This window comes from Pyrgilauda ruficollis, unplaced genomic scaffold, assembly GCF_017590135.1.
Source record: "Pyrgilauda ruficollis isolate IOZ18807 unplaced genomic scaffold, ASM1759013v1 scaffold29, whole genome shotgun sequence".
NCBI lineage: Eukaryota > Metazoa > Chordata > Aves > Passeriformes > Passeridae > Pyrgilauda > Pyrgilauda ruficollis.
The window spans coordinates 1,108,506-1,122,950 of record NW_024524266.1 but is presented as its reverse complement, the minus strand read 5'-3'; the positions used below and the strand labels follow the sequence as shown (position 1 = coordinate 1,122,950).

The following is a 14,445-nucleotide window of genomic DNA, read 5'->3' as shown; positions in this document are numbered from 1 at the left end:
AGTTTAGCTTCCCTGTTCCTTTTATTAAAATATCTACATTAGCTATTAAATTAACACAGCACCTTTACAGATTCAACAGTGTTCACACACAACAGTGTTCATGCCTAACTCCACAGTACTGGCTTGACTTGAGCTCTCCTTGAAATGTGAATATATGCAAAATATGATCATACTACCTAGAAGCTACTAAGTGTCCTAAATTGTCTGCCAAGCTTTTGAGAAATTTAATCCTATCTTTTAGACCATGTAAGTACAACTTGAAAAATAATTTTGGATTATAAGTTATGTATTGTCAATTTTCTACTTGACAATTTTATTTCATGGTGAAATATCGTTATAACAAGTTACAAAACCACTGAGGGTAAGCCAGCTTACCAGTGCTTAAGACATATATTCAGCCAAACAGTGAACTACCTAGCACACCCAGCAGGGAACAACAACGGCACCAAACAAAGTTTACTTTCTTATAAAACAAGGAAAATTGTTTAAAAAAAGTCTGGACACAGTAAAGAGCAGCAAATGTCTTAGAGATTAGAAAAGGGCTATAAAGTCTTTCTTCCAAAGTGGATGCAGCTGATGGATAGAAGACTGCTTTCCAATCAAGTTTATGCTCAATCAAATTTTTCCTATTTGTAATTTCCCCTGAAGTAATAGGAAAAGAAAGAAGTTTAAGAGAGAATACACATTTTTTAACCATCATACATGGAAATTTATTTGAGGCTGATTTATCCAGAAAAAAATTCTTTGGGTAATAAATTTTCCAGCCATAAAATCTGTCTTCGATTCATCATTTTGTTACTGTGTCCTCCCCTCCCCCCCTTCGTTAAGTGGTCAAAGTACAATAAGTAAGTGATTTGCCTCTTTTGTCAGCATTAGTATCTACAAGCCCAAGCCTAAGTTACAAGAGAGTCACTCATATGAAGTTCAGGTTAGGGTTAGTTGGCCATGCATATGACAGAGATAACAAAATCTCTAGCCCTATAAACCTGGCACACTGCCCACAGCAAGATCTAGAGAACTGAATTCCAAAATTGCTGTGGGGAAACACAAAAAGGATGAGAGAAGACCTTTGCAAAAGGACTCCCCAGCACTGCATTAGAAGAATGCGCTAAGCTTACAGCAGCTACCACTTCCATCACCAAACAGAAAAGATTAGTAGTTCAGAAGGGAATATATGTCTTGAGAAGGGCTGCTTTTAATCACTGGCCCAGAAAATCATGTGCCTAAAGTTAAGGAATTCAAGTAATACTTAAAAAAATGACAGAATACACAGATTTAGATTTTTATAGCATTCCTTTTAATTACAGCACCCAAATTTCAGTCATCACTACCATTATGCTGCTTTGAAATTCTCGTAAGGGGCCAAATATATTTGCACTGAAACACTTTCCCAGAAATTATCTTTCCTCAGAAATTCTCTCTAGATTATAAGTTAGACTAAACGGAAAAGAAATATATATGGAAAAATATATACATCCCACCAAAAGATGGTTTTTAAATCTTTCAGTGCATACAGAAGAAAACAAAAGTACTCTGTATGAGTCTCAAAACAATTGTTTTGCTTCAACTGGAATGGATGTGACCAAACAGGAAAACAAAGTAACATTTTTTTCCAAGAAGTTCCAGAGAGCTGTTCAGGGTATAGCCTGTTAGCACATTCTCATGTGTAAGATACTTCTTTGCCTATCTCTTTTATCTCACAAAAGTTATTTTATTTTGAGAAGCTCTATTAATTCCACATTACCCCTCATAGTCCTTTAAACTGGTCACACTCCCCATCTGTGCTTGAGTCTGATACAACCCCTTTTGTAATAATATTCCAGGAAGAGAAGCATCAACGACTTGTAGTGGCCTTTCACAACTAGAGCAGAACAAACAGCCCGAACTTGTCTCACAATCTATAGGATGCATTATAAATAAATGAGTAGAAACTCAAACTAAGTTTCATTAATTTAGCATTCAAGATAATACATTACATTGGTTCTGTGGTTACTAAATATTTTGTACACAGTGCTCTTGAAGAAATGGCAAAAAGAATTTGTGAACCATCACAGACACATTTAGTTTTTGCAACTCATTGCTGAATGCCTTCCTCCTTGCCCTTGGAAACAATGGCTACCCTCTCACACAGACAAGGGCAGTTTGCTCTAGCTTGGGATCATGACTAGATTACCTTTGACTTCTATTTCATTTTACTGAATAAACATCTAGCTTCCTTCCTTATTATCTTTTTATTTGTGTGGCTGAAGAGTTTTGCTTTTTTTGGCTTTAATCAGTAAATCTATCTCAGCTTGATAAATCAGTTTCCAGTTCCTCGCTATGCTCTTAACCTCGAAAGACACTTCCTCTACCAATAAAATACTTTTCTCAAACTCTCCTCCCAGGTCTCTTTCATTTATGGGTATTTTTTTCAATTCAGTCTAAAGCCATTTTTTACTCAAATTTTCCTCCTCCTGTCTCTTTGAGACCTGGATTCTGATAGCTTAAGGATTGTCCAGTTGAATTTAGAGCACATTTCCTATTTTGTTCTCCAAATTCCAAGTCCCTGGACATGATTCAATTGATCTCACTCACTGGTACCTTTACATTCCTTCCATTTATCAAAAAAACAACCAAACAAAAAACCCCAAAACAATCAAACCAACCAAAAACCCCCCCAAACAAACAAAAACATCAAAAAAAAAACCCAAAACCAAAACAACCCACCAACCAAAAGCAACTTAACTTACTTGCAGGAATTTATTTTCAAAATAAAAAGCTTCCACATACATCTGTACTGAAAACTTTCAACTATGTATACTGTTTTGGATGGGACAGTTAATTTTCTCCACAGTATCCGTTTTGGGTTTGTGACCAGCAAACTGTTTTTAGTACACCAGTGCCACAGCTGGGACCAGTGACCCAAATGGACGAGAGGATTATGACATATAACATCATGCTCAGCAAGTAGAACTGGGGCTGTCATTGCTCCAGCACTGGCTGGCATCAGTGAGGTAGTGGTGAGCAACAAAGCTTTTTGCACTGAGGTTTTTGAAATGTTTTATCACTTGATTTTCTTGGATTTCTTTTTCTTTGTTTCCTGTCTTTTATTTCAACCCATGAGTTCTCACACTTCCCTTCCTCATTCTCCCCCTCACCTCAGTGGGTGGGGGGAACAAGGAAGCAGCTGTGTGGTGCTTAGATTCCACTGGGGTTAAACCTCAACACTGCACAAGCACTTCTAAAATACTTCTAGTAGTGATACCTGACTAAGACACAGCAGCCCTTACTTAGGGCAATAAGAATTGCAAACTAACTCCATTCCCTAACTCAACTGACTGAATTTCAATCATCTATCAGATGATCACATTTCCAAACACTACTCATTTCTTACATTTCCTCAAACCCGTATACTATCATTTCTGAAGCTAGGAAGCAGAAACTGGAGAACACAGAGTACTTTTCCTCCTTTGCTAAAAGGTTTTTGTGTGCAATTGAGAACTTACAGAATGTTTTTATCTGGATTTAGACCTAATTGTTGTGTAAAAAATAGCCTGTAATATACCCAAAGAACCTTTTCTTCCTCTCCACCAAGGATATCAGCCTATATACAGTTCTTGCTCCTATGGGTAGTCTAACCCTCCTAAAACTATCTGCTACCACTGCCATGTGATGTTAACTGACCACATGAATAGTAAGTTGCATCTCCTGAAAGGGTGCAGTATTTCTTTTCCTTTCCCTTTATGACAGGCCACACAACTCTTATTTTGGCCAATCAACAAAGGCAACATACAAAAGAAATGTTTAATAGGCTGAGGCTAGAGGGAAAATACATTTAAATTAAGTCAGCGGTTTTCTAAATCTGAAAGTACTTATTATCTGATGTATCTAATATATACAACAGCCCAGAACCCATCTGTGTTGTGACAAGGATAAAACATCAGAAAAAAATCCTCAGGAAAACTAGGAGGATAATTGCTTTGCACTGATACAGTGAACTAGAGCAGGCAGGCAGCCAAATGCAGGTCCTGAGTCACACTACTAAGAACTATTAGCAGTCACAGCCCACTGAGGGGAAAAAAAAGAAAAATCAGAAACAGTAGGACATTGTCTTGAATACACTGATGGGTAGAAACACACCATTGCTTGGCACTTCAGCTTTCTTCCTGTGTACTTTTATATGGTGATCCTGGGGGTAAGGAACTGCCCGCTGATGAGAGACAGATGTGATTCTAGCCAGCACATACAGTTACATAAGAGAGCTGGGCATCACAGGATATACTCACATAATTTATTTGGGGAACAAAGTGCAGTTGGGACAAGCAGTTTTCAGCATTTGTCCTTCATTGCTGCTGCCTGAGAAATGTCCTGGGCAACTGTCACCAGCAACGAGATAAGACATGTTTAAGTTTTCCTAAACTTCAGGGTAGGCAGCATGAGCTACAATACAATACCTCAGGGCAGATATGAAAGCATGCATGCAAACTCTACTGAGTACCGGAGGTTTACGGTAAAACTGAGAGACTTGAGTGGATTCCTTTTCAGAAGCTATCCTTTTCTTTTTCCAGAAGTGAAGGGTTAGTCTGTAGCCAATGACCAGAAGTCAGTTTGGAAGGAAAAGTTTACTAGTTTAAATATCAAGCATTCCCAGATCTCTCTCAGCATGTGTTTTGTATCCAGTGTCCATGGAACACTTGTCCTCACACAAGCATTAGCCAGTGACTATGTCTGTTTGGAGTACAGCATCAGTCAGCGAGCTGGAAGGAATAAACAAAATACACATCAGGAAATAGTGCTCCAAAAGCTCAAAAGTGTGGGTGGAAGCCCTAGATGATCACCTAAAAGTGCCTGCAAGTTAAATAAGGAACAGAGATCATTTAAGAAGTTCAAATCAAACAAGAATAGTAGAATTTGACTGCAATTCAATAAACAGCTGAAGGAACTGGGGATAGCAAAGCATGCACTGTGCTTTACATAGCCATGTATGAAACATTCCAACTATCTGTGGGATGAGCTTTCTGCTTTCGTTATCACCAAGGCACGCTGCCTAGCTTTCAGTGCTTGTGCATGAGAAAAGAGTGTGGCTGACCAGTTGTATCCTACAAACTTCAGAGACTTTTTTGTTTCTACTACCATTTTAATTAACCAGAGGTACTTACTTTGTCACTAAACTGAGTCTGAAATATCTCTGGTCATATGTTCAATTAGTATTTTGTGGGTGCAAAAAAAAGTTACTACATTTAAGTGTAACTTAAGCCTACCATTAACAACATACAAGGCACCCGTGTCAGCTCTCAGGACCCATCTCTGCTGTGTCCGTGGTCTGTCACTGCCTCAGTCTGCCCCTAGCAGTCTATAGAATACTATCATCACTATCTGAGAACTTGACAATGTGGAGGACCATTTGCTCTGGCAACAAGCCAGCAACATGCAGACTCCTGAGTCACAGGCTTGCCTTAGTAACTTCTTTTAAGCTGGAATGAGTCTCCTGCCCATTTTTAACTGCATATTATACTGCCTTCTGCTTTCTTTTACAGCCATCTGCATGTTGCCCTCAGCCCATGGAGAGATCTCTCCACACTCTTGTCCTCTTCTTCTGGGAGCTAGCTGCTACTTTCTTCTTTGCTACAACCTCACTCACACTCAACATGTGATTTTTTTCCCCCTCATCATGTTCCAGGACATCAAGCTTGTTCTTCAAATCCATTTCAACCTCACTGGTCAGTTCTTCTCTTTATCCTCATAGCTGGAAACTTTCATTCTTCTCATTCATTCACTTTCATTCATTCTTCTCTTCTCATTTAGCAGTTATTTGTATATCTTTATTCTGTGCATGCCACGTTTCCTCTCTAATCACCATTTCTTTACATTCTTACCTGGTCTCCAGATGCATTTACAGTTCTTGTATTTTCTCTTCTGAAGATTCTACCACTATGCAGCAATAACTTTTTGCATAAGTTACTTTTGTCAGGTATCAAGGAGAAGATGCGATCTATAGCCTCTGCATCCAGCCACCTTCATTGTTTCTACAATTCTCCTGGTGTCTCACAGCTGTTCTCAATGCACCAGACTTCTTTTCTGAAAACTCAACACAAACTTCCCCATTTCTTATTTTTGCACAGCTTAAAAAAAAAAGAGAACCAAACTCTAGAAATGCAAATGTTTTAGTTCTTCAGCAGACTTAGCTTAACTCTACTGCATATAAAACGCAGTCTGGCCCTTAAATATATTAAGAAAAGTATGATTCAAGATTTAACAGGCCAGACATTTTATGGATGCTGTGCTATACCACAGCTTTTAACAACAGCATATGCTGTAGTAATAATTACTCCCAGAATATTATTAAAAATACTTTTGATTATTACCTTTAAAAAGGATGTTATGTATGACCACCATACATAACAGATTCATTCAGTACTTCAAACATTTTCTTCAAAAACATGATGATAGCTTTTAAGTATTGATTCTGTATTGTTACTGTACCAGAGTACAACACTTCTTTGCAGGAATTTTGCTGCATTAATGCACTCTCTGCTACCAAATACATTACATACTCACCTAAAACTAATGAAAGTCATAGTAAAAAAAAAAAAGGCAAGTGAAATTTTTAAAATCACGTATTCTTTGTAAGTCAAGTACATGTTTCTCATCTACTTTCACAAAGCTACTACAAAAGCTTCAGAAATAATCTAAAGAAAAACAACATAAAACCAGATGCACCTTAAAATAAATCAAGGCAGCTCTTACTAGTTAGATGTATGAGTAAATCATGAAGCACCACAAAGGTCTCATGGTTCTGCAGATAAGAGTAAATTTTTCAATTCTTTATTATGTTCCTCACTAGTCTTTTCTTGCCCCTGCAGCAGCACTACAATATCAGAGTATTTGCTAATGCTGCCAATACCAAGGCAACATTACCACTTTTTTCAAGAAGCAGCAAGATGTCAATTCCTAAAACAAATATCCTCCAAACCCCTAGAGGCTTAAAGGACATTTATTAGCCCTACCTCTACTGCAATGTGAAATGCCTCTAACTGATAATTAAGTCACTTGACTTCAGCTGATGTCAAAAATGAAGCATCTGTATGTTAATGTAAGGCTCATACATGTCATAAAAAGGGATCAAAACAACCCTTGCAGAACTATATGCATACATGAAACACACATTAATCCGTACCTGTTTGTTTATGTTGGCCCCCACTTGAATCAACCAATTCAGGCACTGTGGATGTCCTCCAAAAGCAGCAATGTGGGCTGGTGTCTGAGCAAAACGTGTTGTACTGGCATTTACAGAAGCTCCAGCTCTTACTAACTGCATTAGGCACTCCAGCTTTAAAGACATGAGGGAAAATAAAACCAAAAACATTACACAGATGTGCTGTGACAATCAGCATGCAGTAATAAATACATAAAAACCTAGAAGAGCTAAACTTACCAGTAAGACTACATGAATGAAAAACAAGACAGAATAGAAAATTTAGGATTTCCTCCCTCCTCCTTCACTCCTTCCTCATTTGGTCATAGACCACACCTGAGAAGTACTTAATTCTCACCTCCAAAACTGAATTTCATCTTTAATTTGAGAAAAGAGGAAAAGGGGGCATAAACTTCAGTCCTAACTAGAAGAGATATTCAGTTCACTTTTGTTAAGAGGGTGGAGAGGGAAGAAAGAAAAGGAGGAAAAAAGGGGGAGGATTCTGATCCAACAAACATGACACTAACCAGACATTATTAGGTAACATTTGCCAAAACTAAAGTGTTGTTAGGAGATACATAGATGCTGGATTCATACTCTCAGCAGAGTTTATATAAAGCTAGATCAGAAAAACCAAAAGATTTTTCACTTCTTTAATTCACTCCTGGAGTGACAGAAGATCAGTCAAGAAAACTAATACTTAAGAATATATATAATATGTTAAATCTATAAAAGGAATAAATTAATTCCACCATTTTCTTGTTATTTCAGACAAGAAACTGTTAAAAACAAAACAGGCTGCTTGTTTGTGGCACCACAAAGATAATAAAAGCCTTTTTTCTTGAAATTGCAATAATTGTCAAATTCCTTTTTTCCTAACATACTAACCAGAAGCATCAGATAACCAGATACTATTTTTAAAGGTTCATAACGTCTCATTTGTAGAAACTAGGCAAACCACAGCTACAATGACCTCAACTTTCAAAAATAGTCAAAACAACACTCCTTTCCTGTCACACAGTAACATTGTCTTGTTGATAGGAAAAGAAACTCACTATGCTGAAATAAACAGTTTAGTCTAGGCATCCATTTACTGTGGGTACAAAACAAATACCATTGCACAAAACAAATACCAACACCAAAACAAAGATCCCTACACCAGCTCAGGCATTGGTTCATATAAAACAAATCTGTGGGTGTCTCAGTGTATCACAATTAAAGAAAACATCAGCCACACCACAGCTGTGGAATAGTCTGTCCATAAAGGAGCAATTAAGTATCTGAATGTGGGCTGGCAGCTTGACTCAGACAGAAGCATCAACACCAGGATTATAACATTCTTCTCTGCCGCTGTATGTCAGCCTCTCTTTCTCCCTCTCCTAACCTGTAAATTTCTGATCTTGCTGAATTACAAATTAGATAAAAGCACCAACCACTGTAATGAAGTATTTTACATTAATTTTACAAATAAGTTGTCAACTTCATTTGTTTCCTTCCCTCATATAATTCAAACAAACACATGTGAACCCTATCCCTTGGGATATACAGAAGTCATTTTTTTGGACTGTAATGGAGTTAAGGCTGGACACAGTTGTACCAGGAACTCTCTAACTGCATGAAGTAAGGGTGAAGATAACTGGAATATTGCATATTAATGAGTCTAGCTCCATAAACATCAACATTGCCAAAGAGAAAGTACCTTGAAAAGAAAATAAGCACTTTTGTTGGGGGAAAAACCCCACATCCAATAACTTGTTTAAGAAAACTTCTAACTCCAACGCTAGACTACTGAACTACATTTTCTATTTGCCAATATTAGACCTTCCATGATCTTCACACGTTAGCACCCATAATATTACTGTCAATCCTTCGTAATTATTAATTAAATTGTAACCCTGCAACTATTAGTAAGTCGTGATAGAAAACACCCTCCAGCTACTCCAAGGGGTTTGTCTGTGGTAACTGAAGGCAAAAATAAATTTCAGCCAGTTTTTAGAACAATAGACTTTATTAATAGAGTTCATTTGAAAACACTTCCAGACAAGCATTACAACTTCAGGAAAGAATAATATTTCCTGCACAGGCACCAGGGTAAAAGAATTCCTTAATTAGACAGGCATTACAGCCCATCGACTGAAAAAGAAAAAACACAAACTGATTCACCAGCACTGTCCTGCACTGCTTAAATCTAAGACAGCCACACACCATGATTATCCATGTAACTTAATTTTTAAACATTATTTTTCCTTTTTTTTTTTTTTTTGCATACTCTGACTTTAGAGCCATAGGCCTTTAACTATAAATACATTTCATCCCATTAAAAGCTTGAGTATGGATCTTCTGTATCATGGCTGTCAGAAAAACCTGCTTCTTCCAACATTATGGAAGAACGAGATTAATTCCATCCATGAACAGGGAACGTCAACACAACAAAAACAATACCTCACTTGATCATTTATGCTTGAGATCAGGACACACAAGTCCACTTTCATTAAATAACCTGAATTTAATACAGAGGATATTTTCTAACCTAAAGCAGAGGTCAAATTGATTTAGTGAAGAAAGACAGGCCTCCATACAGGCCACAACACTGGCAAAGTACCAAGCAGGAGACAGTCATTTTCATCTCTACCGCTTTTGTTCCAAAAGAAACAGAACGTATTTAATACTATTCTGCTTCCAATAATGTAAACAGTCGAACGACAAAAAAGAAAAGCAGGCGAAGAGCACAAGCAAAGACATGTGGTCAGAGAAAATAAAAATTCAATTGCAAGTGATTAAAAAGAAAATTAATGTTAGTCGAAAATAAAGTGAATTAAAATTAAGATCAAAATCAATTTTTTATGTATGCCCTGTATTTTCTACCTCTCTGGTAGCTTTTTTAGACTATTAACATTTTTACATTCTGACCCATCTTCTCAGAAATCTGTGGAATACCAGTGTAATTTAGGGCACTATATAATTAACTCCAATTAAAATACAGAAACTCTAATGGGAATTAATTCACATCCCAGAAGACAAGCACTTTTCTGCAGTCAGGGAATGTCCTGAAAATGCACCACAGGTACTCAACACCAGTAAATCTGCACTTGCTACTATCTCTAAAAGGAGCTCCACACTGTCATTAAATGCCCAGATATTACCACTAGAAACACAAGCTGCAATATCCATCACCTCCAATTGACTTTGCTGGTATTTTAGGTATTACCTGCAAACTGTAGAAGTGTGTTTTGGAGCAAGTTATTCAAGAACTCTGTGTTTTCACTTTTAGTTGTAAGAGACCACATTTTTACTGGTACTGGTGCAGTTACACCAGTATTTTCTCCCTCATAAGCCACCTTTCCTGTTTCACATAATCATTTATAACCAACTTGACTGTTGCTGCTACTTCCTTCCTGAAACATATCTACAACTGCATGCAAGCATTTAGCTCTACACAGCTTCACTGTAATTCTGTACTGCCCTTTGATGCAGGGAGAGCCATCGTTATGTCCAACCTGTGCCACAGGCAGAGGGAAAGAAAATTCTGTTTGAAGTTCACCAAACCTGGACTCCCGCTGTGTGTGCAGACACACATGTGTGTACATGTATGAACTGGGTTAGATTTCACTGCTTACAAGTAGTTCCAGAAAAGAACTAAATCAATTTTGTCTTTTCAGCATCCTACAGAGCTGCAGTGAGAAGCAATGGTCTGGTGGACCATGTTACTAACTGGCCCTATATCAGACATACAGACATGAAGTTCTGTCATCACATAATTTCTTCCAGGAAAAGAAAAAAAAAAACAAACAAGTGATTATCCCACAAAATCTAGAAAAACAAAGAAGTGAAGAGAAAGAAACCTGTTCAGTAACTGTTAATCAGCATTTCAAAAATTAACATCTGAAAACTGTGGTACTTTGAGAAACCGAAGAATTTTCTATTTTGTTTTGATGAATGTGAATGTGGGAAACAAAAATGCCACAAATGTGAATGTAAGACATGTATCCGAGCAGCTCTTGTGTCACTGCTGGCAACACTCAGTTAACTGGTGAAAGGTACAAGTGTAACTATGCCACACAAACACAAAGCCACTCGAGTTTGGGATCCAATTACACTACAGTAACTTCTTCAAAGTGTTGTGCAGTCTTGGCTCTGAGAAAGGAACACGACTATAAAGTACGTAGAGAACTTCTACAAATTGCTGTGTGGATCTGATGGCTTTCGGGAAAAAACATTTGAACAAAATCCTAGAAAAACCCATTTACTGCCTATGTCACCTTTGTAAGTCTCATTTCATCTACCAGATTTCCCCCCCCATATGTAACACCACCACCTATCAAATTTAGCCCATACCTAAGAATGAAAACAGCAAATACAAGCATAACGTTTTGCAGGCCGACTTGTTCCCTTTGTTTGCTACTTCTGCAAGAGTCTCTTCAACAGAAACTGGAATGCACATAAGAGCTCACTCAACCTAGGATGGTTAGCAGAAAGCTGAAGATGCTTAAAGGAAAAAACAAAACAACACATACACTATCCAAAATCTATAGCCAACAATTAAGTAACTACTACCTTGCAAAAGCACGACTGCCAGAAGCTCATACTGAAAAGAAATTCTTAAAATACAGAAAAAAGAAACAGAAGACTGTAAGGCAAATTAGTACCTTAATACTTCCTGCGAGTGTACTTCGCAAGGAAAATAAAGGTGCTCCACTTTTTTTGGAGTGCAGATTATTAGCTTCTTTCTCATCAGATAAAAGACTATTCTACCTTTTGGATTTTGTGGGTTTAGGGTTTTTTGTTTTCCTTTGTTTTAGGACTGGAAGACTATTTAGCTAAAGCTGCTTCGAAAAGCTTCTCAAAGAAGCAACTACAGATAAGATCACATAACGTATAGAAACCATCTCCTAATGTCCTTTTATAAACCATGACAACTGCCTAAGTACATCAATCTTCCTCCTCTGGCACACAACCAATAAGCAAATAGAAGTATATGGGAAATGGGAGGGAGAACAAGAACAAAAGCCCCTCGAATACTGAACTCCGACAAATCAATGAGGGAAAAAAACAGATCCCAAATGTCTAGGCTGGAATCCTGCATAGTCTAAGACACTCACTGCATCAGAAACAGGAAATGCATATATTAAAATCGACAAATTAGAATATCACTCATTCTAAGATGTGAAGTTAGCATAGCTACTTCTTACGTTTCGGTCTTTTCTGCAATGCAACGACGCCACTGCAAAATTCCATACGTATGAACCACAATTTATCTTTCCTACTGAAGGCACAAGGGGAGCGCCTCACAAGCACAACAAGCACCTTCTGCCCAAACTGCTACCGAGCCGGTTGTCATAACACGGGCACCACAACACCACGGTCTCCAGGTGCGGAGCCCGAGGACGACACGGATGGCGAGCAGACCGCGCAGACAAAGCGCCAAGCGCTCCGGGAGAGAGGGAGGGCCGGCGGGGAAGGAGGATCAGCCGAGGGCCGGGAAGGGGTCGCGCCGCGGCCGTGCCTCCAGCCCGCACGGCCGGCGTCCGCCGGGGGGTATCGGCTGCTCCTCGTCATTCGCTCCTGTGCCGGTGGCCCGGGGCCGTCGCTGTCAGCCGGGAAAACGGCGGGGAGGGAGAGGGGCGGCTGCCGCCGGCAGTGGGGGTGGGATGAGTGATGCCGAGACGGCAGGTGCCGCCAGCCCCGTGACCTGCGGCCACCCACGCCTCGCTGACCGCGGGGACAGGAACGGAGCCAAGCGCCACGGCTGTCCGCTCCGGTCCCGCCCGATTCCCTGAGGAGCGGCAGGAGGCGGTGAGGAGAGGCGGGGGGCGGCGGCGCCTCCCGGCACAGCGCGCGCTAGGGGCAAAGATGGCGCCGCGTTGCGCGCGAGCGGGAATCGCGCCCTCCTTCCCGTTCCCCTTCTCCTTCCCGTTCCCACCCCCGCTCCCGCCGCCGGCTGAGCCCGGCCAGGCCCCACCTTGCCGAAGTGCGCGGCCCAGTGGATGGGCGTCCAGCCATAGAAGGAATCCTCGGCCGCCAGGTCGGAGCGGGGCGAGCTCTGGAGCAGCGCGCACAGGGCGGGCAGGTCCCCATCGCGGCAGGCGCGGTGCAGGGGGAAGCGCAGGGTCAGCAGCTCCTCACTGGAGAAGCCCGCCTCGGGGCCGGCTCCCAGCGACATGGCGAGCGGGAGAGCGGTGAGAGGGAATAGGAAGGAATGGGGGAGGGAGAAGGGGAAAGAGGAGCGGGCGGGCGCGCGCTGCCCTGGCGGGAAGCGGCGGCGACTGCGGCTGGCGCGCGCGGCCCCGGCACAAAGGGAGGGGGGCGGGGCCGCGCGCGACGCTCCGCCCCCCGGTGTGTCCGCGGGGAATGGTGCTGGCACAGGGCTGAGCCGTGTGTCCGCCGGCACAGGGCTGAGCCGCGGGGCAGCGGCTGTCGTGGTTGCCGTACACCACGGACGTGCTGTCAAGGCAGCTTCAGCCCTCGGATATCACTATGAGTTTGTCCTGCTCAGTGGGTTGCAAACCAAAGGGTAACCCTGTCAGTGTCTGGTTAAAATGGCAATGCCTGATTTTAAATTATTTAAACCAACAACCAGTCCTTGAGTAATGGCTCCGCAGAAATTTTAAGGAGCTTCTCTTGGTTGCTCCTAATTGTTTTCTGTCCGAAGCATTTGTGAACGTCTTTTTCTGACACCAGCAAAATTTAATTGATGTTAATGAAGAGTACAATTGTTTAAATATAAGTGCATTCACCTGTTGCTGAAAATCATGGAATAACAGCAGCATAGAATGGCTTCAGTTGGAAGGGACCATCCAATCCCCCTGCCATGGTGAGGGACACCTTCCACTAGACCAGATTGCTGAGATCTCCATCCAACCCGCCCTTGAACGCTTCCAGGGGCTTCCACAACTTCTCTGGGTGTCAAAGAGTATTCCTTGTTCAGTATACATTATTAAGCAATGCAAGCCAGGAATTATATTCTGAGGCAAAGAAGGAACAAATAAATTTCTGTTAAAAGTGCCAAGAGACTCAGGTATTTAAAAAGCTTTTCTTTAACATCAGTCTAAATTGATCATTAAGATGCTGTGAAATATCTTTTTCTTAATATAGGACTTCTGTCTTCTCAGAAATTGTGATTCTGTAGGCATTCCTCACATTTATTTGGCTTCTTTTCATTTTGGCTTGTATAAAGCTCTGTGTGTACAGTATCCAGTGCTCCGAGATAAGGTTCCAGCAAAAAGAAAAACACCTGCACACAGAAAGAACTGCACCTTGGCTTACAGCCCAGC

General features: G+C 40.6%; 1 protein-coding gene across 2 annotated transcripts in view; it reads right to left on the bottom strand.

Moving 5' to 3' along the window:
* The window catches only part of ANKRD10 (ankyrin repeat domain 10), a 37,238-nt gene extending 23,791 nt beyond the window's left edge, over positions 1–13,447 (bottom strand). For both annotated transcript variants that reach the window (XM_041472465.1, XM_041472466.1), the window contains exons 1-2: positions 13,134–13,447; positions 7,157–7,309 (exon numbers count right to left, since the gene is read on the bottom strand). In XM_041472465.1, coding sequence (XP_041328399.1) covers positions 7,157–7,309; positions 13,134–13,334 — 354 coding nt within the window. In that variant the 5' untranslated portion in view covers positions 13,335–13,447. The remainder of the gene's footprint in view (positions 1–7,156; positions 7,310–13,133) is intronic.
* Positions 13,448–14,445: the final 998 nt, after the last annotated feature.